General features: G+C 42.2%; 1 protein-coding gene across 3 annotated transcripts in view; it reads left to right on the top strand.

The window, feature by feature from the left end:
• Nucleotides 1–26,298, top strand: part of dennd1b (DENN/MADD domain containing 1B) — a 97,943-nt gene that overhangs the window by 23,393 nt on the left and 48,252 nt on the right. For all 3 annotated transcript variants that reach the window (XM_044044702.1, XM_044044701.1, XM_044044700.1), the window contains exons 4-7: nt 16,953–17,002; nt 17,851–17,970; nt 23,121–23,190; nt 24,905–24,985. In XM_044044702.1, coding sequence (XP_043900637.1) covers nt 16,953–17,002; nt 17,851–17,970; nt 23,121–23,190; nt 24,905–24,985 — 321 coding nt within the window. The remainder of the gene's footprint in view (nt 1–16,952; nt 17,003–17,850; nt 17,971–23,120; nt 23,191–24,904; nt 24,986–26,298) is intronic.

The following is a 26,298-nucleotide window of genomic DNA, read 5'->3' as shown; positions in this document are numbered from 1 at the left end:
TTACTTCCCAAGCAGTGAGTGTGTTTTTTAAATTTTTGCACTGACAGTTAAATTTGACAACAAAACAAAACAGCTTGTGTCCGTGCCAAGAGCATCCACAGGACAAAACAGGACCTGGAGCAAATCACTGGACAGATGCAGCAGCCCACCAGTGAAAGAAGCACAGATATGGACAAGTAGAAGGAAAAAAAAAAAAGAAAGACAACAAGTTGTGCGTAGGCTAACTATTTCTTTACACGGCAGCCATGCCAGTGAGTTTAAACAGCTCTCCTGCCTCTCTGATCCACTTTGTGGAATAAACGGGCTTGTAAAAATATGCTTCAGGCGATGTCTGCCTGCCCCACAAGAACCAGCGCATGCTATCAGAGTAAGTGGTGGAGGGAGTGAGGGAATGAGAGTGTGAGCAAGAAATTACAGACTTGCAGAGGTAGGCACAGGAAATGGTGGTGAAGGAAGAGGAGTGAAAAGAGCAACTGAGTCCAAGCGAGAAGGGAGAGAAATGGTGTAAACACAGGATATGTGCTGACATGGGCTCGTCTCATCCTTCTCCTCCAGCATGTTTCCTCTTTTTTTAGCCCCCCCACAACCTTACTTTAATTCTGTTGTCAGCCAGATCGTTTGTGTGGATAAGATGGCCCTTAAGATGGCTAGTTAGCGTGCTGTGTACAGAGGGATTGGCCCTTTCCCCCGTATACATAAAGGCTGTATTCACAGGCCTCATTACCAGGATTAGGGCTCCTTTCCTCCTTTGTGGGGCTGTAGGCTGAATCCTCTAGCCACAGTCTCCGTCTCTTTCTGCGGCCCGAGCTGGCCAGCATATGGCAGCAGCAGCCAACAGTCTCTGTTGAGGGGCTCAGAGCTCAGAGCAAGGCCTCCTTTTGTTTAGGCTGTTATTGTTGCTCAGCGTAATGACATTTGTAGGCCGTAGGATCGGGGTGGAGGGGTTATCCTACCCCAGGGGAGAAGCGGAGAGAGTGAAGTAGACAGAGAGAGAAAGCGAGGCAGAGGGATGGAGGGGAGGGGAGGGGGGTGCAAAGACATGAAGACAGACAGGAGTGTGGATTATGGAAATATGAATTGATTTTTTTTTCTGTTCCGTGGTAGAATAGAAAGCTCAAAGGAGAACAGACTGCAGGCTGGCTGGCACGCCGGGGTGGTGCTAGGGAAATATGAAGTGAGAGGCGCTTGCTCCCTCTTTCTCTCTCTCTCTTTCTCTCTATTCCCCTATTCCTCCCTCAGCCCCAGAGACTCTTGATGCCCTGGTCATCTGCAGATGCCACTTGGATAGAGAGAGAGACTGAAGGGAAGAGGGGGAAGAGAGAGAGAGAGAGAGAGAGAGGTGGCTAAAGCATATATTTGAATTACAAGAAGTTTTTTTTTTTTTTTGCAAGTGGAGGAGACAGATGGAAATCTGTCCATTTCCTCTCAGATCTCGTCCCAAAATTGTGGAAAAACACAGTAGACGGAACACACACACACACACACACACACACACACACACAGGGGGAGAGAGGGAGAATGATTCTGCCAGTTATAATCCCAGCTAACCACAGTGTGGTGTATAAAAGGCTCGCGTCTCTGTAGAGAACAGAGGATAATATGATAAACACTCAGCAAGTTCCACAAACAGACCATTTAAAAACTTGGAGACTGCCAGGAACTTCACAACATTTTAAAGAACTAAGTTGCTTCACACACCCTTAGAAGCTGTTGTACCTCAGCTATATCGGCTATAACTGCAGAATGACATATATTATATTGCGTCCTCCTCATGGTTTTGGACTTTAGGGATGTTTGGCATGTCATTGTCAGTATGTTATGTCATCATCATCACACCTGTCATCCTGCTTTGGAATTTGGAATTAAAGGGCTTAACAAACAAGGCAGTTTAATTAAACCAACAAGGACCACACACTCACTCTCGCTAGATGTCCTTCAATTTCAACCTAATGTGATAGTACTGACTGCCCAAATCTTATTTTATATTTTTTACCTGAATTTGATCTACAGGTCAGCCACATCTGACCTAACCCAGACCAAAATCTCAACAATATATAAAATGATTCAACAAATCTAAGACAGAAAATTCATGATATCTGATCAGTGTTACTTCCTAATAATGACTTTCATTGTTTATGTTAGTTCTTCTGTCAAATTGCCATGCATCCTTGTAGGAACACTTGACCACCTACTTATTCCTGCTACTGTCCGATCAGCCAATCATGTGGCTGTAGTGTTTTACAGGAAACCATGTAGGAAAGAGCCAGGAGCTCAGTTAATGCTCCCACCAAACGTCAGGATAAGAATGTGTTTGAACGGGACTCGATTTAGCATTATTGTCGGTAACAGATGGGTTGTTTTGTGTATTTCTGAAACTGCTGCTCTTCTAGAAAGATCATCCACATCAGTCTCAAGAGTTTTAGCTCAGAATAGTATGGGAATAAAAACATCCACTGACCGGAAGCTCTGTAGGGATAGATGCTATTCACAACAGTGGAGAACTGAGAAGTATCTCAGAATGCACATTTTCAAACCTCGAGGCAACTTAGCCGTAACATCAGAGGACCATATCGGGTTCTGTTCTTGTCAGCTGAGAACAAGAGATCTGAGGCTGCAGTAGACACAGATTCACCCAAACTGGACAGCAGAAGACTGGAAAAACATAATCTGGTCTGAGCGGTCTGGATTTCTGCTAAGGCTGCAGATGGTTGGAGCAGGATTTGGGATCAGCAGCATGAATCCATAGACCCAACGTGCCTCATGTCAACAGTCCTGAGTCAGGGGACTATTGTCTCACTGTGTGTACCCCTGTGTGTTCACAATATACCATTAGTAATTGCTAAATTCAGTATTATAATGCACTATTTCACCATATCTTATGGTGTACAAGCAGCTTTCCACCATCATTGCACATGCTGTCACATGCACACTTATAGAGATAAGGTTGCGTTTTGGCTGTCTTGGCGTTATCATCATTATGCACTGTTCTGGTCAAACCATATAAGTTATTCCCAGTTTTTCACTTTGGCTTTTTTTCTCCCCTTTAATTTAAATGTGTCAATTTTTACATCATCCCTCCATCTCCCCTCTGACCGCCATCTCTAACTCCCTGCTGGCTTATTATTTTGCTTACAAACCACTGTTGCAAGAAAATGGCAAATTACACACTGCGTCTTTTGCAGTTGCAGCATAATATCCACGAACATAAAGGAAACTTTAAATTATTGATTGATTTAGTGCAAGGTCTTCTCTCAGCTGACTTAGGTTGATGTTAACTCTCTATGCTTATTCCGCACATTTTATTAAGAAACCTTTCATATTCCTGCCACACTCTGCATCAAATTGATCATGTAACATGCTCTTATCAGTTATGCCAAGGCTACTGTAGCAACGATTCGATTCTAAAAAAAAAAAAATCTATGCCCTCATGTGCATGCGTTTTAATGCCTAATTGTGTATGCGATGAATGTGCTGTGCCCCTCGATGCTATTGATGCACTTTTCTTCTGACAAAGTACAAATACTTTGACGACTACTGTTTTGATGGGCAGGTGTTGTGCAGAGTGGTCTTAACTGTGTGCCATACCACTGGCAAATTAGACATGGAAACAAGGCAAATAATAGTATCAGTCTCCACTTATTGTGCATGTTTTGAGCTGTTTTAAATAATTCCAAGTAGAATTGGATCAGCTTAAAACATTTCACTGTGAGAAAGTGAGATGGAGACGAAAAAGAAGGAAGAGAAGGGAGGCAGACAGTCTCATGAGGTTTCAACCTCAGCTCTGACACCATGCTCCATCAGGACAGGCTGTCTGACACACTGTGATTGGTGGAGGGCTCGGTGGAAGAGAGGTCAGGCGGGTGGCTGAAGGAGCAGTGGTCTGAGGGATTGAGGTAAAGGAGAGGAGCCGGGGGACATGATTGGTGGTTCCAGCCCTCGGGGAGCTGAGCGTTGACCTTGAGGAGAGGAGATAGTGGGTGAGAGTCGTGGTGGAGAAGTCAGGGTAGGTGTGAGGAGGTTCAGGAACAAGGTTCCAGAGATGCGAACTTGAAGACAATGATATGTGGCTACATCTATACATAGCACCAACAAAAAAAAGTTCTGTTGAGGCAGATGTACTCTTTGATTTTAAAATGTTTGACAACAAATGTAATGGTTAAGGTGGGAAAGAGTTGAAAAAAAAGTTGTAATATTGATAATCTTTCTACCACACTATTGATGTGATCAACAGAAGGGCATAGGTGTGTGGGATTACAAAATGTGAAGACATGGTCTGAAACACGTTTGTGGTGTCTGTTTCTCTAAAACGAGATAATGTGGCTCAAGAAATGCTTCTGACAAAATTACAAATGTAGATGTGAAATGCCTGCAGTTCTTTGAATTGAAATTGTGAAGTCCCCAATGACACACTGATGCACCACATGTAAAAAATTGACAGAGGATGGCAGGCTGGGCAGGAGAATACAGCAGCTTTGTCAGACTAGAGGCATTTTACAAGGACAAAGCCACCCCCCCCCCCAAAAAGATTGGAGACAGAAAAGCAGTGATGTTGTACGTTGAGTATTTTGTCAGCTCTGTAGGTGCTGCTGCAGCCAGTTATATGAAGCTGTAACAGCAGGCTGCACGGTGTAGGGAACTGAGACATGAAATAGATGGAAATTCATGCCTTTTTTGTTTGTGTGGGGAGAGACATAGGCCTAAATGTAGTGTGTGTGTGTGTATTGTGTGTGTGTGATGTCTTGGTGTGACACAGGTTCTCATCTTTCTCCTTCACTGCACCCTGACAGCAGTGTCAAACAAGGCCTCATATGATCTGTGTATGTCTTTGAGAATATGTGTGTCTATGTGTCTGGGTTGATAGTGTTTTTATTCTTCTTTCTAACCCCTTTCACCTCGGATCCCTGGGGTGTTCAAGGGGTCTTGCCTAATGGACAGTCTCGCCCCGATAAGCTGGCCTTTTGCTCGGGCACTGAGCTGGGCGCCTAACTAGGGCCCTTTGTTGCTCATGGGTCCTGATTGTGCTGACCTCTGGGCTCGCTTCCTGGGAGAAGAAGGGTGGTGGAGACGCGAGAGAAGAGCAGGGGAAGCGTTTTTACGCCCCGTTGCTCACATCTCTCCAGTATCACCCAGTGACTGGTGAAAAGAAAGCAGTGGTGTGTTTTGGCAGTGGAGTAAAGTCTAGTCTTTCACAAGCTGCAGGTGGACTGTAGTGGATTCAGGCTACAGTTGTACCCATCCTACAAGCCACTATCATAGATAAGATAATTGCACTTTTGGCTCTTCTGCCAATACTGAAAGCAGTGTTCTTAACAGTAAATGTAAGTTAGTGCCCCCCTGGTTATTGTATAAACAGTAATGTGTGGACTCTAGTCACTAAGCTGCTGTTTAACCCTTCTGTTACCATGCTGACTGGATTTGACATGCGTAATTCTCCATACCGTAACTCCTAGACTGTTTGTGATATCTAGAAAATATCTTCAAAAACTATGGACTGGCAACCTGTCCAGGGTATGACCTGTCAGCTGAGATTGGTACTGCACCCCTCATGTGGAGGATAAAGTGGTAGAAGATGGATGGATTGATACCAGAAAGTAGGGCAATAGAGCTTTGTGCACATACACTTGTCATTACGGTAGCCCTCAGGACTTCCACGGAGCGAGACAAGATTCAGCAGCGTGCCACACGTTTATGACGTCAGCTTCTCAATATCGTTATTTCTAAACGGTTGAAAAACTGCGAGATATCGAAAGTGAACGTTATCTTGGAAAAATGGGCAGAAACACTCAATGAACATTTTGACAATTCTACTGCCATGAAATCAAAAATAAATCCAGGCAGCTTGGATATCATGATGGTCACGAGAGGGTTAACTGTTGGCCATTCAGCAGGCAGGTTATATGTTTTCAAATGTATACCCCAAAAGGACTGACTACAAAAAGTATTTGCAGGTCATGAGGTTGGACTGATCTTAACATGACATGTGTCCCTAACCTAATTGGTTTCAGATTTAATTTGAAATGTAATCAATTCAAGACCTGGTGAATCAGAAATGAAGGGAATTGTAGGGAAATCAATAAACATACCAAGCCCCAATACTTTTATTGTTATTTAGCTCTCTTATTATCGCTGTTGTGTCACGATTGAAACAAATTTGGCCACTTAAGGGAAATGAGATTGTGGAAGAGGGAACAGGGACATGTGGTGTAACATGGTTCACCACATGAACTGGGAGGGTTTAACATATGCATGGTAGACTAGTGTGATGCTCCGGCTTATATGTACATTATATGCTCCAAAATGTACATAAAGTATATATGTAATGTTGAGAATAATGGCAAACTCTTTCAGTATTATGACTGCAGTCACAGAGGAAGAAAGACTGCATCTGCACTTGGAAACAGGTTGTCCCTGTCAGCCAGGAAGCTCATATTTACGGTATCAGATGCCAGACTTGCAGCACACACTGCTTTTGCCAACAGAGCTATCACACATATAACGATGTGGCTTAATTGGCATTAATTTTTCCTTAACTACGGCATGCATGGCACAACCAGTAGCCACCCGCCAGAGACGAAGAGGAAGCAATGGCACAACAAATTGCTAGAGAAGGCTGGTGGTTAGGAGGGGCAGGAGAAGAAGGAAGAGAAGGGCACTGTGATGACCTGACCCTCTCTGCTAGATTCCATGTACATCTGTCAATGAGATGTCCACTGCCAAATGTTTAGGAGCCAGTGTTGCTCCCTCCTGTCGTGCTTCAATGTATACAGCATTTGTGTGTATGTGTATGTGTGTGGGTGAGAGTGCATGTGTGTGTGCATGTGTTTGTGTGTGATGCCATGTGTTAGAGGCAGGTTCATACAGTCCAGCTAAGCCCAGTGGGAGCTGAAAGCATAAAGAAGGAATCCCGGCTGCTTAGTAACGTCCACGTGCGTGCATGTGCACACATACACACACACTTTCTGTCTTTGTCTCTCGCTCACTATCCCTCTCCTCCTGGCACTTCATTAATGAAGCCCATGCTTGTATGTTTGGGGCATATGCAGCTCTTTTGGCCCAGCACTACGTGTGTGTGTGTGTGTGTGTGTGTGTGTGTGCGTGCACGTGTGTGTATTAGGGAGTGAGACATATCCTCCTATCACATGGTAATATATTCAGTGGAAGATCTCGGCAGAAGCATAATACTGCCGCTCTCCCCTGTCTGAGCCCATCTGTGATATGTAGAAAGGACATCAGCAGGACAGGCACTGGAATAATGCACACTGTTATTGTTGACGCCACATACTTATTCTCCAAGCAATATGCCCCCTCACCCCAAACATAAATACATCCTTGTGGAAAAGCTGAAAATAAATGAGAGCAGCACAATGGACGACATGTGTACCACCCCAATGGAATGTTGTATTGGAGGTGACTCATTAGCAGCTGATAGATGGGGAATGGATTTGGCACTGGACATTGAATTATTGAATTCATTCTACATGTGTTAGCATTTTAGACTAAAGCGGTAGAAAATAACTGCGATAACGTGTGTGCCCCCCGCCCCCCCCACAAACACTCCCCCCCAGCATCTAAAACTTCATTGGCAGCTAGTTTCCTTGTGACATTTTCATTGAGGAGGTGGGAATAAAGAGCTGAAGTGAAAATTTGTCCTGTTGAGTGTTCCACACGAGTCCGATATGGTCCTTCATTCATTCGTCCTTGGTTCTGGCATCTGTGATGTCCTCAAGGGTCCTGAAGTACAGATTTGACAATGACAACTATTACCAGCAAACATTTTTGTTTCCTTCTTTCTAGATAAGTGACACATACACATATGAATATACCTCTCAGGTGTTGTCATGAGCCTGAAGAGGCCAGAAGATTAGTCTGCCACCTTCAGCCCCAGGTGAAGAAGGGCTCTGGTAACATGGGACTCTTGACAACCAAAATAACCTTCCCACCTGAGACACGCTGCATCAGAAGGGTCACTGGAAACAGAAACTTGTGCAGCGGATTAAAAAAAAAATATCCAGAAAGACAAAACTCCTTGTTCTCCCATCTCCCTCTCCTATCAGCCCGGGCAGAGTGAGCAAGAATGTGAAAATGTAACGCCCCCGTGTCAATTTGAAAGTGCACCGCATCCGCTCATATGCCCCTCCACCTCTCCTCGTCACCCCCCACACCCACCCCCCCATCTTCCCACTCTCAAGCAGCTCTGTTGCTTTGGTCCAGCTCTGAAGGCCGTTCTTATTACTGGCACAGAGCGCAGGTCAGAATGGCAAGCCGGCAGCATACTATTAAAGCCTAATGAAAGGAATCTCTGCAGGGTCTGAGGTCTGCAGTGGCCAGAGGAGGCTGTTCCTCTGCCCATTGTTCTTCTCCCTCTCTCCACATTATATTCTGTAGTTTTGTTTTTTTAAATCCCATCTCTAAATCTGGCTTCTCTTTCCCCCTCTTTCTATGTCACTCTTTCATTTTCTGTCTTTTTCCTTTGTCTTAGTCTCTCTTATGCTGCATGTGCCTCCTTGCATCAGATGGTGTAGTCACTCCTTTACATTAAATGTTGAGCTGCCTGTAGAATGGAGCTTATGTGTTCATGAATACTGAAAGTTGTATATGAATTTCAGCAAGGCTTTTGTTACTAATGCATAGTGTGTGTTTTGAGATGTGTCAATCATGGTATCAATGTTGGGATCGCTCAACAGGAAGGAGCTTTGGGTCACCTGCAAAAGTGGGATCACAGGCAATATTTCCAAACCCTGGTTCCCACTCTCTAGATTGTGTGAAATTCATACCTTCATATGCTCTAATTGTTTTTATAATGTCTGCATTTATTTTATTCCAGGATAGAAAATATTGATTTTGATCAGGAAGATGTAGTGGGATGTGAATGTTATTGGGAGCAGAAGTAGTTGATATAGACTGTTTGATACTTGTAAAGCCCTGGATTAATATGCCATATTCAGTAACATGACAGGGGATGAATCTCTTGTGGCCTCTGTTGATATAAATTGGTTAATTGAATTTATGACAGGGTACATTATTAGAGAATGCTCCAAAAAAAAGATAAGAGAAATTTTAGTTGGTTTGTTTGTTCAGAGGAACAAACTTGCTCATTCAGCAATTCAGCGATTCACATGGTTACAGTTTTTATAAAGGAACTGATGATTTAAATTCACCCAGTTTCATTTTTTACTTCAGGTTCAGGACCAGGTTTATTGTATTTACTACACATATGCTCAACATGTAGGGGAAACAAATTATCAGCCTTATGCATGGACCTTAATGCAACATGCATCACAATTAATGTGAAATGTGAGCTTGTATCTTATATCAATATTAAGAACTTGGATATAAACTTGGTTGTGTGTATTCTCTCCTCTTGATGTTTGAAAAACAGTCACAGTGTGCTGTTTCTTGATAGCTGATTTCAGTGTACAGCTGTTTGATTGTGACACTGACAACAACGGCAGTGGAGCCATATTTTAATGTACATGTATATAAAAAAACACCTTCTATCCCTCCTCATTTTTCCCCAAACTTTGTCTTTCTTTTTCCATCCCTCAGTTTTTCTCACTGTTTTGATACGTTTATGTGTGTGTGCATTTCTTTCAGTCTCTTTCTGTGTCTTTCTCTTCACCTCACTGCAAGTATCACTTCTATTGACCTTTCGGTATCTGGTGCAGTTTGGAGATGACGGAAGAAACAGGAAGTTGTTGTTTACAGTGTGTGAGATCACAGACTAACTCAGATCCCTTTCCTCCCTGTAAGCTAACAGTCGGCCGTTCATCAGTTACATGGTCCTAAAAATGTATACGTCTGATTTTGATGTCTTTAGCAATCTCGAGCTTGGTTTTATTCCACCAGTCTATCCAATCAAGGTTTCCTACCATTATACATTTTTACTCTGCATTATTTATTTTTGTTCCCCTCTCTCGCTGTAAAACCCAGGCTCAGCTGTCCTTGTGCCTTTACACACTGCAAATGAATGCATATCCATGCAAATTCTTAAAAAAGAAAGGCTGAGAATTTGAATATTTTGCTTAAAGCTGCACCCAGGTCGACCCTGCCATTCGGCATTTGAAAGCAGTGTGTCTGTTTGAATACTGAGGATCTCTCTTTGTCATGTTAGCCAGAGGGGCTGGGTGAGCGAACCAGCACCGGCAGGATGGGCAGAGATCGGCTGGGTAGCTGCACACAGACAGACTAATTGGGAAAAGGGGGGCGTAAGGGGGGACGAGGGGTGTCAGTAAGGGTGAGGAAAAGGTGGGGTATGCAGGAAGGGGGGAATCTAGGATGACGACAGGGGGGTTTAGGAGGGAGGTGAAAGAGGACAGAGACTGGGGGGATAGAGAGAAGGAAAGGAAGAGGGGAGGTGATGAAGAGGGCACGGGTACGTGCGGGAGGAAGAGGTGAAGAAAGGGTGAGTTGAGACACCATGGTTTCCAGTGCTGATGTGTTAGTAGCCCTGCTGAATATGTCATTATACTGTTGAAGCAATGGCTGGATACCCAGGGTCCCTGGACTGCTGCAAACCACTCCATCCATACTCTAGTTAACTCATATAGATACTATATAGTTCTGCACATACCAGAGAGTTCTCAAACAGGAAGTAGAACCTCAAAGGTGCGAAGCATACCTGTGAATCCTCCAGCCAAGTGTTATGTGAAGAATTTTCTCATGTTTTTAATGAATGACCCTGTGCACAATTATACAATTGTTACACCATGGTGTTGCCATTATGTTGAATCACAAGTTCAGTTTAATTTCATGGTTTGTTTTTAGACATCATTTATTTAGAACAAGGTTTCACAGAGAGATTGTACCAATGTGTAACAAGGTTTATTGCTTTTGCAACATTATGGCAGTTTTTCAGTGTGTGCGGAAGTCAAAAGTAAAGATGCAGTATGTATGAATTAATGACATCTAATGATGAGACTACACTCATCCACTGACTCCTTCCTTTCCCAAGCATGTCGGGTATCTACTATATGTTGGCCTTCATAAACATATACAACTTCATGTGACTAGTTACCTTCCCCTACAAAATGGTTTGTCTGTAGAAACATGGCAGCGTAACATGGAGGCCTCTATAAAGCAAGGACCTTGCCTAAAGGCTTATTCTCAGTCTAAGAAAACCTCAGTTAGTATATTAAATGTTTGCCAATTAATCCAAATGTTACTCACTGGACTTGGAATACTTCAACAAACCTTCACTAAATGGACTTTGGTCTGCAGCTAACATTTTTATTGTCACTTATTTTCTGGATGAATCAAATTGTTTTGTTTTGTCCATGAAATGCAGAAAACAGTGTAAAATATTAGTGTTTTCCAAACTGCAAAAATGATGATGATATCTCTGAAACCACAGAAGATTTTTATTTATTGAAACCTAAAACCTACTCAATCTGATTAATGGATAATCAAAATATTTGGAGATTAATTTAGCAGTCGAGTAATAATCAACTTGATTAATAATCCATGAATCATTGCAGCCCAAGGTTCTGTAGGGATGATGAATTGTGGTATTCATAGGACTTATCATGGAAAATCACTTTGACCATGCGGTGTCCTCCTTGTTAACGTCTTGCAGCTGGTGACTCATGTGACAACATATTGTAACTGAATATTTGACCAAAGTTATGATGTTAAGAGCAGACATACAGGGACCGGAGCTGATGGTTCTAATTATTATGAACTGTGTATCCCAAAGATGCACAAAGGTCATGTAATAGTCTGGCTCCATAGTATATTTGGTGCCATGATAATGCTGTCAGTATACAGACGGTAAGTCAAACTTAGTGCGATCCACTGCTCCAGAGCTGAGTGAACCTCATTGCTAAATTGTCTTGTAGAAGCACCAGTGTGATTCAGTACTCTTTTAGATATTAAAATGTGTTTTACTACCTTGCTGGCTTTAATTGTTACCCATTAATTTCCATGTGGTATATATAATAAAAAAAAAAATACTTGCATAGACTTCACTTGGATTAGGTAATTCATCTCAGTGAACATCTTGTGTGCATTATTCTGAACTGTGTTATTCTGTGTGGTAATGCAGTGCAGGCCTTTCAAATCAGTCTGCACTTAGAATTGCATTACCAGGAAATAATAAATTAACTCTGGCAAAAAATAAATAAAAGCAGACACAACGTACGCCGTGATGGATTAGACCGAGGAAAAACACATTCAGAAATATAACGGCTGACGGTAACGTAAAGTACATGTGAATTGTAGTAATTGGCTAACACATGCAAAAACACTGGTAACTGTCCTTTTAAAATCTGCTTCTAATATTGATGCACCACCAGTGGTACATTCACAGATTTGCCCAACACCAGCTCCATTCCTCCTAAAACTACATCCTGTGTAAAGGGCTCTGGGGGCCAAGCTGCACTGAACTAGGTTGAGTTACACTGGGTAGCTAGCGAGATTGATCTGGCTGCAGTATCCAGGGGAATATAAAGCAGGGCAGGGGCTTAAAGTCTGAGTCCCCCCAGGGAAGAATCCTCACTGCATGGGGAGAGGAGCATGAACCGAGCTGCTTTTTTCTCCCTCCTCTTCCTTCCTCCCTTCCTCTGCTGTCCTGTCCATCTACTGAATATCGTCTCCATCTCTCCCTTCCTTGTGACATTCACTCTTGTCAGTCTTTCTGTCTGCCCCCATCTTTCTCCTCTCGCCTCATCTTTTTTTCTTCTCGTATTTTATTACTTTTAGCATTTTACCCTTTTACACCATCCTTTTTTCCCCCCTTCACATTTTCCTCTATAGCATTCATGTCTGTCTCCTCTATTTGTGCAAGCATATGGTAAAGTGAATATTACTCATGAAGTTCACACCCAAAATGAAACACCATGGCTGGTAGTGTGTGTATAGTATTTAATCCAGTCTATTAGTGAGACTTTTTTTTTTTTCTAAATAGCTTAACTTCATTCTGCCCACTTGCTATGATCTTAGTAAGGGAGCTGGTTTTCCCCTTTACAGTGATGGTAAGTGGCCAAGAGGGGAGGTGCATGTGTATGTGTGTAAGTGACAGTCAAGCTGAGCCCACACAGTATGATCTGTCACGTGTCAAGTCCCCCAGGTGCCTGCTGTATGCCTCAACCATATATAGTACCTTAACCTGCTACCATCACTTGTAAAAAGAACCGAGGTAAAGCGGGAATAAAAGTGAAGTTTAGGCCTTTTTTCTTTTTTTTAACAGTAGAGACTAAGGCAAGCGCGTGTGTCGCCCCGTGCAGCAAAGTTATTTGCTCGTCCCTGCTGTATCGTGCTAATCTGCTGGGGTATGGTGCATAGCTTGGCGGCGCTGCTGTGTGCTGTTGTAGTGTTGTGGTGCAGTGATAGCAGGATCGTCCGCTGGGGGAACCCAGAGCATTCTGTCTCACTGAGTGATACCCCTGTCTCCACTCACGATAAACAACACGCACATACACACACAATCATACTCACACATACACCAGTGTCTGCCAAGCCCTGCCGAGCAGCAGATTCCTCCCTCACCCCCTACCCCTCCACACAAAGCTGCAAATACATTAACTGCCTTTTTTATCCCCTTTTGTCTTGAGAAAATGGCAAGTATGGTGGGTACATGCGTGTGTGTGTGAGTGTGTGTGTGTGTATGCATGTGTGGGTCCTTACTGTACTAAGCAACTGTGGAAAACTCCCTCTTTATGCCATTCCCCATGGTATGGCCCAGTCATGGAGAGCTAGGGAAGCAGAAACAGCTTCAGATATGTAAGAATACCAGCAAAGGCTCATTTGTACTCAGAGTTGGGTACAAATGGAGGCTTCTCCATGTACTCTGCATTTATTTTTCCCCATATATTTTATATTTTAATTAAGCCATAGGATACAACGCTGATGTTTTAAAGAGAAAACTCCCGCTATGTCTGTGTTGAGAAGTTTCTGTACATTGTCTTTTTTGTGGAGCTTAAATGAGCTGTATTATGTATTTTTTGACAAAATGAAAGAGTTTGAATTGCATATCAGTTGAGTTGATTCACCCAAATCATCAAAAGAAAAGGCTTGCTTACTTACAGTATATCGGTTGATTTAGTGTATTTTTATTTTATGGTAGGATTTTTAATGAACAAACTAAATACCTTTTGAGTTTTACTGAAGACTACATGTGGTTCTCCAACACAATATTATTGTTAGAGAAGGGTGAGGTGAGGGATATTCAGCTGCAACATGCGACTTCACCAAAAAATGTTGCAAAATTTACACTTTTTTTTTTACAAGGGTGTGTTTTCCCACCAGCTCTTTCTCTTCAAGTTTGTATTGATTGACTACATTTAATGATTAAATAATCATCAAAGAGGAGCGATCATCATATATTAATGTTGATAAATATTAGCTGCGGCTGCTTTGACATTCATGCCACATGCTCGTACCCTGGTTCTATAATTTTGCAAATGTGAGAGTCAGTTTTATGTGATTATATTCTGAATATCTCAAGGTTTAAAAAAAATAAATAAATTACATATATAAATATATATCAGTCTTTGCCTCCCCAGGCAAATTCTGATGGCCATTTTTTCCACATTATTATTTGAAATAATTGAATACTGGAAATAAAAGCAGATTTAACGATAAATAAAAAAAAAAATGTAAGTTGCAGATTCAAGATCTGTCTCACAAGTCATCCAGCTGTCCTCTCTCTATAATTACTATAGACAGTAGAGGAGATGAAAAATATGTCTATAGATTGTATGTTGTCAGTATACTCGTTGCAGTGCATAATGTAAGGTGTTTGAATATATATACATGTGTTATATATATATACATATACATATACATATACATATATATATCTATCCACATAGGTATATGTATATATCTGTCGTTTCTGTGACACTTCATACACACACAAACACATCACTTTCCGTCGGTCCTGTACGAGATCAGAGTCTCTAGAGCCCCACGACTGTCACTCAAACATGGATACCTGATGTGGGCGGGGCTGTTACAGCTCTGAAATCTGGCAAGTCAAATGTTTTTATTTGTAGGGAAAGCGGGCGCCCGTGTATGTGTGCATGTGCGTGTCTGTTTGGGTTTGTGTGCCATATGCAGTGCGCCAGGGAGGGCTCTCTGGAACATATTGGTGTGCGTACATAGTGGTTAATAATAGTAGCAAACGCATACAGCGATGGCAGCTCTGATGTGTGTGACAGTTTTACAGGCGCACACACTGAGACGGCACACAGAGAGAGACACGCACACACACACACACACACATACACACACACACACAGTCCCACAGCAGAGACAGACCTCCTCTGCCACCGAGCCCTCCATCTTTGTTGAGGTATCAGTCTTCTCACAGATCCTCATAAGTAAAAACATCCACTTCGCACACACACCCACCCCATCTCACCCCTACCACCCCCCTCATACACCCCATATGTGGGTACATGCACATCACAAACGTATAGCCGAGTCAAACTCAGCCTCCCACCCACACACACGCACACAAACACATGCAAATGTACATGTTTAACCACCGTCTCACATTGAACGCACTAAGTCCTTGAAGAAGGCAGGCTCTCGCATACTGTACATCACACTTTCAAATGCACAAATGCATAAGACACAAACACACACACACACACACACACACACACACACACACACACACTCTCTGTCGTAGCTCATTGTTACAGTCGCTTGCTTGTCTGTTGAGATGATTGTTTTGCTGGGGGTGTCAGCTTTAAGTTTTGATATGGAGGGGCAGGGGAATCGGTGACTGCTCCCCATTGCGAGGTCTTAGCTGTAGTCGACAGCAGCAGACACCCAACCTGTCGTCCGCATCAGTCTCTTGGGGAGAGATAGAGGGAGGGAGGGAGGGAGGGAGAGAGAGAGGGAGGGAGAGAGATAGACAGACAGACAGACAGTGGAGCATCAGCATCACTCTCAGCTCGGTCATCTCCAGTCAGAATGAAGAGGGGAGACCTTAGGCTTAGTGGCCAGGCCTGGCAGGCAAATGAAAGAGAAAAGAGATGGACATCAATAGAGGCCAGGCAGTCCTCTGGATTAGTCTGTGAGTTTGGCAGAGCCTTGCCAGAACTGAGAGAGAGAGAGGTAGCAGAAAGAGACGGGTGAAATGGACCAGGGTCTGGTGCCTTTTCTGGGCCAGGTTAGCAGCAAGCGAGTAGAGGAGATAGAGCAACAGAAAGACAGACAGACAGACAGACAGAGAGAGAGACAGAGTGGAGACCTGGTGCTCAGTGTCTGTGTGGTTGGTCTGGAGTTGCTTACCCATATGGTGCTCCACTCTGTTCCTGCTCCCTGTCTAAATCCATATGCCGCTGGTGGAAAAGCCCACCCCACCCCAGCCCACCCCACCCCACACCTTGCTTGAAGAGCATGCAGAATCTCACCCTCCCCACTCTCCCCCAGCACACAAGGGAGGTGTTGGGAGGTGAAGCCCTGAAGGCTTGCTCCCCCATTCTTACCTCTTAACCCCTCCGAGCTACTTAGCCCATTGTCACTACAATCTGCCACCATAGCCTTGGTGTTGTGTGTCCCCCCTCTTTCTCTCTCTTCCTTTCTTCCTCTCTCTCTCCCTCTCTCTCTCCCTTCATCTTTTCATCTCCATTTGGCAACCGATAATCGATGAACTTATTAACGACTAATTATTCAAGCTGTGGATCGAGCATCCCTCCCCATCCTCAGGATAAAAAAAAGGGGAGCCTTTCCACTCTGTTCCACCAAATGAAGTGGTTTATATTGCCCATTCATTTGGATTAAGTGCGTTTAGGCTGCAGTGTTTAGGATGTGAAGCCTTTGTCAGATTCCTATCAGCAGCATTTAACACTAATCCTCATTTTGCTCAGCCAGTTGATAGCAACCACTTAGTGAAAGCTCAAGAGATTTTTTTTTTGTCTTGAAACGCACAGTTATTGTTTGTTTTCCTTTTGATATATGTTTCTCTAAAACACTGTGTGTGTGTCTCTGTTCTGGTTTCTCAGGAGGTCCTTCAGACGATACCAAAGTTCTGCTTTCCCTTTGACGTGGAAAGGTACGATTCCTCTCCTCTTTTGCTTCCGTGTTTTTTTTAGAACTACGACTCACTTTTACCACCTTCACACACACACACATGCAAATGCACACGCACAAACTTATGTTCACTCAGCTCTCCTTGCACTAACATTGACTCAAAAAAATATGCGTTTTTATCTCACAGACGTATTATGAACGGTGAAATAACATCACAAATTGATTTCTGCCACCTGATGATTAACTTTTAACTATAATGAGGAGTTTATTAACCATTGCTAGTGGCTTCTCTGGTGGTAAACCCCTGTTTACATTTTAAAAAGTTGTTCCCATAAGTCTAATGTAAGGACATCGGAACAGGTAATAGTCTTTCCTGACCCACTTCTCTTGATATCTTGATACGACATGCACAGTAGTGTGTTCTTCAGTGCATGTGTGTGTAGGGAAAAGTCCCCAGCTTTTATTTTCAGCGTGGAAAATGACATGTTAAAATTCCCACTGCAAAGACAGGGCGGACTGTGGAGGAGGAGGAGGAGGAGTACTGTTATTTTTTATTTTTTTTAACCAAAGCTGAGCTGCTGCCATCTAGTGGAGTAGGGGGTGTTATTTTAGTTTCTCAGGAATTTACCTTGGGGTCAGAAAATCTCTTTACAGTTTCTCTGAAGCAGCCACGCTGGAAATGTTTGAGGAGGATTGAGCACGTGGTGAAACTGGACTGTTTATAAAGTTGGTCTCTGATCTATTGCAGCCAAATTTGTTTCAATAATTGTTATATTTTAAAATGTCTTGTAGATTTTCTCCAGCTGATTGTAATCAGCGGACTATTGAGCCCCGATGTGACATTTTGTGTTTGTGTGTGGTTGATTCCAGGGTTAACAAGAGTCAGGTGGGGCAGAATTTCACCTTTGTGCTGACGGATATTGACGGCAAGCAGAGGTTTGGTTTCTGTCGACTCACCCAAGGTTGCCGGGTCTGCATATGTCTGCTCAGGTAACACTCACACACTCACACCCACACACATACACACACTTATTTACTCTGTAAAGTGAACACTGTACGGTAGATTATAGTCTACTTCCTTCATGATGCTTCATCGTCGTCATGTACTGAGACTCACTGCAGTCTTTAACATGTCACACTGTGTGATTTTATCAAAGAATAAACATATTCATCTTCCGTCATTTAAACACATGCCATCGTCGTCCCATGTTGCACTTCTTACATCAAAACATTTGAAGTCAATCTTTCACTTTTAGCGTATATAAGTCTTACTGAAACACCAGTGTCTTTTTATTTTTAATTAGTTTTTTATTCATGTATTCATCTCAGACAACATTAAAACAATGACAGACAAAAAAGGATTAACACATAAGAGAGGGAATAAGTGTTAATCAGTGTTTATCAGAGAAAACCGGTATAAAACTTTGTTCGAGAGGGAGCAGGATGAAGCAAGATGCTTATCACATCCTGCCCCTTCATTAGCGATGACTAATTAAATTATATATCGCAAAATGCAAATGAGGTGAATAAAAACAAAACAAAGTAAGCCATTTCTTTGAATTCGTCTTTCAAATACCTAAAGTTTGGTCTGTTTTGCCCTTTCCAAATTACCGATGGCTCACTGTCACAGCCATGTCCTTCAATATGTGCATTCATTTCTCGTGTGTGATGGAAAAAAGAAATGACTTTACTCGATCTTAGAAATGAATACAGATTTTAAAGACAAACATTTCCATTCATTCTCACACTGCACACACTGAGCCGCTCTATGCTAGAATAACAAATTTATATTCTCATCTGCCCACACAAATATGTTAGTGATGTGCCTATAATTATCCAAAAGTTTAGCCGTATTTGATATTTCATAGGTGCATTTATCATATCACAGGGTACGTAATTGAAGACACCAAACCTAGGAAATGAAATTTCCTGCACATAATTTATCTTCAACGGGGGCCACTCGTCATTTGATTACCATGTAAATGCATGTTGACTCAATGTTTTTACAGAGGTTATTACCTTGCCATTGCAAAGCAGGGGCACTCCAGTGTTGATCGTAGCGTACAGGCCTTTTCACTGTGGAATAAAGCGGAAAATACAAAATAAATCCACTTTTAATTACTGCATTAGGCAGTTCAACAAACACCTGGAAAAGGAGCACAAAGCCTTTTCCTTATCTCAGTGTAAAGCAGCAGCACTCTGGTAAATGCTGCTGTCTCCTGTGTGTATGTGTGTGTGTTTCTGGGTGTGTGTGTGGCTGTTGATGGACAGTCGTGGTTTTTGTCGCTGCCCTGATGAGCTGCTGTGAAGAACGCTGTCCCTCCTCCCCACACCACCCACCCTTCCCAGCCAGCTTCCGTGGCCTTTGTGTTTCTCTCTCTCTCTCTCTCTCTCTCTCCCTCTCTTTTCTCCTCGTTATTCGGCTACTGCCTCAGTGCGACAGCAAAGACGCTTGGCCCATAATTATGCATGAAGCTTCGCTGCCAATTAGCAGAGGCTCCCCTGTCCCTCTCGCTGAGTTAGACATGCTAATTCATTTGACATATGATGTATAAAATTCATTATGCATTCTGAGTAGTTTGCATGACTTGCTTCATTTATAATAAAATAATGTATAGAAAGATTTTTTTTGTTTGTTTAAAATTGTTTGCCTGCTCCCCTGATGCATTCTCTTTTTTTCCTTTCTTTCTTTCTTTTTTTATTTTAACCCTGATCTTTTTCATTCTCCTATCTTAAAACACCCCACTGTGTCTTAAAAAGATACATAAAAATAGTCCAAAGCATAGAAACAGTTTAGATATCTCACTGGAGAAATGTGAGAAATGTGTAAATGAAGTCGTCACGTTCAAGGCTCTTGGTCAAACGTTTATTATATTTTAAGCTCCCTCCATTCCAGTATATCAGTCAGAGAAGCCAGTATTAAAGAAATTATAAATAATTGCTTCCGTTAATAATAAAAAAAAAAATCAACCACAGAGGGATGAGAGAATACAGATTATGCGAGTTGTTTATGTAATGGAATTATCAGTCAAATTTGTCTGGTGAGAATGTAAAGCACAAAGGCCCCTGACTTAATATTCATTCTAAACTACCATTTCCCATATTTTTAAAATAAAAGTAATTACAACTGTTTGCATCTGTGTGATTGTTGAAGTGCTGGGACCATAAAATTGTCACCTCTCCTTACGGGGAGGAAGTGCCTTAATGAGTAGGACAGTTTTATGTGTACAGCTCTTTATAGTCTTGTCGCTAAAGCCATAGCCTAAACATCCAAGGGAAATAAAAATGCACACATATGGAGAAAAATAATAATGATAACGTTCTTATTTTATACTGTTTCTCCTCTGTCCGGTTCTCCTTCTTCATTTTCTGTGAAGGGATGAAAATAAACCGGTTTAGTTTAATGGCTGAGTTTTTAAAGATACATTTTAAAGAGAGTGTTGCTCTGGTTAGTGTTCACTTATTAGTCTGCCAGATGACTCTTTCTTCCCCCATACTTAACCTTTGACCGGAGAAGGTAAATATGTAATGAAATCTTGCACTGAGCCGTCTACAAAGTGGGAAATGACTTAAGATTACAGGTGACTGGGCATTAAGGGAAATTTAAGACGTATCTAACATGAATGTACTGAAATGACTGCTCGAGTGTGAGGCCTCATCAAATAAATTAGTACTGAGATGTATGATGTCCACAATATTTGGAGATTTAATGGATGTGTTTTATTTCACTGTAGCTTCATTTGTGACGCTCAGGTATAACAGTGATTATGGATTAGTAATGTCTCTGTTAGATATTTCCGTCCTGTTAGATGCTGTGTGTGGGCAGCAGATTAGCTGGTCCATTCTTTGAATACATGGCACTTTGAGAAGACATGTGTTTAAAATGGCAGGAGAGATTGCGGGGCCCCCACGCACCGAGCACACACCAGTGATGGATGCTCCTCTCTATCGGAGGATTTGCGAAGCACAAACAGATCTGAGCAATGAACTGCGACGAGTAGGAGTATCTCTCTAAGCTTTCCAAACTTTTACTTTGCGTCAACAAAGCGAGCAGCACGGACGGGGGCACCGGGGGGGTAAAAGAAAATAATAAACATTTACGTTATTTATTCCCTCCCTATTTAAATAATGCATCAACTGTAGATCAGTGTGAGGAAGAATATTGATAATTTGGGTCTGGCTGCCAGTGATAATGCATTTTCCTGTAAAACAAAGGATTTACAGTACCTCATGTGTAGGAGTGTAATGACTGTGAGAACAGTGAGGCCTGACGGCTGCCTCCCTGACAGCAAGAGTCCTATTTACATCCCCTTCAACTGTGATGAATGAAGGATTAATGTCTAGAAGCCTGGATTCTTAAATATGAGAGAATACGTGGGGCAGATAATGCAGAAACTCAGTTCCGAGTCATGTTATCAGCCCAAACTTTGTGTGTGTAATGGTTTAAAAGTCAAATGGATGCTCATGCAGATATTTGTGGTGCTTGTTGTTAGATGTGGCAGAAATAGGTCTCCAGGTTGATATCCGGTCAGCATGTGAATTAGCATACGCATGTTTGATTTTCTCCTGAGAGTGTGACCTGATTGCACTAAATCTTCATGCAAACGTCAAAATATTGGCATGTTAAGAGGCTGATTGTTTCAGACTAATGGTCACTCGGCCTCTCTGATTGGTGCGCTTGGCTGCACTTCCCCAGGAACTCAGCCTGTCATTGGCCCCTCGTGGATTTAGCGATATGAAAATTTGCATTAGGGTTCACTTTATTGTTTTCTTGTTGTCTGTTAATTCCAGTCTACAGAGTAGCCAGTGACCCATGCTCTGGATACTCCGGCTAACTGCCTGAGCACAACTTCTTTGGCTTATAAACTCGCACTCTGAAAACTCTTGACAAATGTTTTACATTTCAGACATTTGTCAGATATTTCATTTTAATTAAACGATAGTATTAATGATTTGTTTAAGCTCTGTGTTCACTGACATTAAAGGATACTTACAGTAGTCCACTTCTGATTGACCGGCTCATTTGGCATCTAATTTATTTCTCAACCCATGTATCCAGTTAAGTTAATGAAACCTTCATGGGAGTTTCTGATTATTCCTTCTCCTGAATCATTATTCATACAGTATTTGTAACTGTATGTTAAAACTAAATAGAAACTCAGCAACTTGACAGGACATTATTATTATCATGATGATGATTATTATTTGGTTGTGTAACATTAAATGAACTGAGCCCTCACAGCTTTTCTGTCAAAAGAAAATGTTGGCCTTCGTCCACCAAGAACACAAGTTGGTCTTGGCCAAGAATGTGTCAACTTTGTAAAGAAAGCCACGCTGCAGATGCTTTGAGCGTATGCTGGGTTTACTTGGTGATTAGCTTTTATCACAAACCCGCTGCAGTATAAATTGTTGTGAGCTTGTTAATGAAATTATTTATTTCACCTTAATTACATAAGGCAAGGTTGTTTTTAATGCATGAAGGGCATAAAAAGAAGCACAGGGTTGTGGGGGCGAGGTGGGGGTGAGTGGTTTTGGTGGTGGTGGTGGTGGCAGGAGGCGTCTTGGGCTGCATTTTTATTTATTTTTTTAAAGTCCGTGCATGTGGGAGCAGCATGCTTGTAAACCATAGCATCTCCCCACACCACATAAAAGCTTTTTTTTTTAATGTTAAGAATCTAAAGTCTATTGTTTTTTCTCTCCCTCTACTCAGCCATCCTATTGGCTCCAAGAGCAGAGATGTCAGGAATTCATAGCATGTGTAGAGCCCAGGGTACAAAGAATGTCAAAATAAAGACTAGATAGCTTTTTTTTTTTTTTCTTTCCTCGTGACTCTGTGCTTTGGAGCAGCTGTGGCTGCTAACACAATCATTTTCTAGTGTCTTGTGTTCATTTGAAGTATTGAGCAATAGGTTGCCAGCGCATACGTCCATGTAATATTACAAGACTATATTAACACACTTAACATTTTGCACTGTGCAACAGATGCAACAGAGTGAGGAATCGAAACTCTGTGATGAATAATAAAAAGAATCCATCACATGTTAATCTGCTTTAATTCTGCTTAATCTAATTTATTCGTTAATATTTACATTTGTTTACTTAAATGTTAATCTGCATCTCTTTTCCTTCATCCCTTTCAGTTATCTACCATGGTTTGAAATCTACTACAAGCTGCTAAACACCTTGGCAGACTACCTATTGAAACAGCAGGTAATAATCTCGTTTGGACATTTTGCTATTTATAATTTTTTACATACATACATACATGATGTGAAAATCAGACACCGCAGTGGGGCTTTACTCGGAAACAAGTGTACAGCTTTGTGTTTTTGAAAGTGCACTGTGGTAAGATATTTCCCCCCATTGTGTTCTTCCTCTGCATGCAGCATGTTGTCTTTAGTGTGCAAGTTTTGTTCGCCGTCTTGGGCTCGACTTGGGCTTCTGTTGTTAGCAGCAACAATGTTGACATTTCACAGACCAAAAGCTGATCTGACACTGGAAGTTATTCCTGATGATTTACTGGAAAACAATCGTTAAGAAAACACACACACACACTCACTCACACTCACACACACACACACACAAATGCTCGCACTTTACAAAAGTCTTTTCCCCTGACTATTCACTGCATTGTACTAGCAAAGGGAGGGGAAATGTAAAATATGCTACAAACTGGGGAGATGTGCAGTGTCTAGCACAGAGGGTGTAGGTGATGTTCCCATGTTTAGACGAGAGAAGAGGGAGACAGAAGAAGAGGGAGGGGGAGGGAGGGAGGGAGAGGAAGAGGGAGAGCCGTGGGACTGCTTTCAGTTGTCATCTCTTCTGCCACCCTAAAAGACTTTTGCCAAGGAAGACAATCGCTCAAACATATACAAATTTGTATATGTGTATGTATATATATATATATATGTACACGTGTGTGTACATATATATGTGTGCATAATTTGTCTGTATAAAACTAGAGGGGGAAGAGAGCTGAAGAGATGGACTGAAAGATTGCTGGAAATCCTGGGTGACTGCAGTGTTAGTGTGCATGATTTGGTTTCTATTTACCCCGCTGTCCGTTCCAGGCGAGAGGGAGATGTTGACAGACGAGGGAAGACAGAAGAGCGATGAGGGTTTAAGGCGAGGGGTAAATGAACTGTTTCCCCAGGCCGTGTTGCTGACCATGCGTGTGAGCATTGAGCCTCTCATGACAGGAGACCGTTCGATTGCACACACCCCAACACCCCATCCTCCCTCCCTCCCTCCCTCCTCCCTCTTCTGTTTACTGTACATCACCACCTATTCCTCTTTAGTTTCTGTTTGTCTCTGGCTCACACATGCACATGCACACACACACGCACAAATTTTCTCAAACCATCATCAGTTTGTAGCCAAAACAAAGTTTTGGGCAAGAGAAAACAAAAGCTAAAACAAATGATGCCCCACCACCATGTTCAAAGTAGTTAGTGAACTTCAAGTTACAAAATGTTGTCCCCCTCAGTTTTCCAGCTAGTGGTCCAAGAGAGTAAAAAGCAGACTTGCCTTGGAACCAATAAATGCTGGAGGAATAATCTCGGTGCCTGGTCTGTGGTCAAGCTTGCTTTCTGACGGATTTTTAAAGCCCACGTCATAAGAGCGTAGACCCTCGCTTAATTACTGACAGCCTGCTCTGGGTCGTAAATCAGCGCTGCTGGATAATAAGCGGCTGCAGCCCTACGCTCAGCTGTCTTTTAACCTCACCGCTGCTTCTTAAACATATGTCAGTAGGATGTTTTGGAGCCCTCCGGGACTCGCTGCAGGATTGCCCTCTGGTTGGCGTCAGTCCCAGCACTGTTGTTTAGATTGACACATAACTCATGACATCAACAACGCGAGTAAATAGAATTTCATGTGTCCTGTGTTTGTTTGTCTTCTTTTGTTGTTTGTTTCTCTCCCCCAGGAAAATGACTTGAATGACATGCTGAATTCTCTCTATGATCTGCCTGTACCAAAGCCCTTCACGCCAGTCAACCTGAGTGTGGTAGGTATAGATCTAATATTCCCCCTTATCAGAGGCAAGACAGCTGAAAGTAGACACAGGCAGAGGGAGAGAGGGCCAGCAAAGTTACTCTAGTCCTATGTTGCATCGAGGAGGAGACTGGAGGAAAGATATGGAGAAGTAGAGAAAAGTTGAGTGAAAAGCACTGAAGACAAAATTTGTACTTGAAAAAAAAGAAGAAGCAGAAACAAAGAGGAAGGAATATTAAAAACTGACGGGAAATTGACAAAGACGGGAGGAGGAGACAAAGACATGGCATGAAAACAGATAAAAACGAGAAATAGGGCAGACAAGCAGAAACGGGGAGAGATCAACAAAGTAAAGAGGTTGAGATGGAGGAGATAAATGATGGAACAGTGGAGCAGAAAGAAAACAGCTCGCAGGAAGAAGTTAAGATGCAGTAGGTAAGAACAGAGAGAGACACAGAGGGCCCATGGCTGACACTCTGTTTGGAGACGAGAAGTGGCGCTAACAGGTTTTTATGTGATAAGCCTGAGCTGGACATGTTTAAACTTGAAGGGTCCTTTCACAACTCGTCATGTCTCCTGCTTATCAAACACTGAAATAGCTTAATGATCCCAGGTCCCTCAAAGTCAGCCGGTGTTTGTGTTAACTCTGACACAATCTCTGCTTGTATGTTTCCAGCTCATACATAAAACTCTCCAACAGCTTTCACTGTTATAAGTGGAATGTAATGGCTTTTAATGGAGCTGCCAAACTCATGGCGTTTTGTGCGAAAATGGTTCTTTCTTTCTTTCCTTCTTTTTTTGTTGAGTTATTTAGTCTTCACACCATAATAGATCAAAAGAGTTCCAGTGTTAGTCTTTGTCCTTGAGGACAAACCCTCCTTTTTTTTTTTTTTGTAACCAATTAAACAAGCAACCCTGGGTCTTTTCTGCAGCGAATGTCTCAGAACAATACACATCTAATTACACAGATGAATATACAACATTACAAGACTAATGTGGGGTAATCAATATATTTCTATGAAGGGTAATAAGGTCAATTAAAATTCCTCGTGATTTATTTTTATTTTGTGTCAGTTTTTTTTTTCTTCCTCAGCTGTGTGTGTGTGTGTGTGTGTGTGTGTGTGTGTGTGTGTGTGTGTGTGTGTGTGTGTGTGTGTGTGTGTGTGTGTGTGTGTGTGTGTGTGTGTGTGTGTGTGTGTGTGTGTGTGTGTGTGTGTGAACTAAACCTTTTCATCTGAATCTCAGCGCCTCATTGGAAAAGAAGCCCCAGAGTACAGAGGTGATAGCTTCATCTCTTTCATGGAGAAGCCACTAGTTTGATATTTA

Source organism: Solea senegalensis, linkage group LG14 (genome assembly GCF_019176455.1).
Source record: "Solea senegalensis isolate Sse05_10M linkage group LG14, IFAPA_SoseM_1, whole genome shotgun sequence".
Taxonomy (NCBI): Eukaryota; Metazoa; Chordata; class Actinopteri; order Pleuronectiformes; family Soleidae; genus Solea; species Solea senegalensis.
This window is presented reverse-complemented; position numbering and strand designations above follow the sequence as displayed.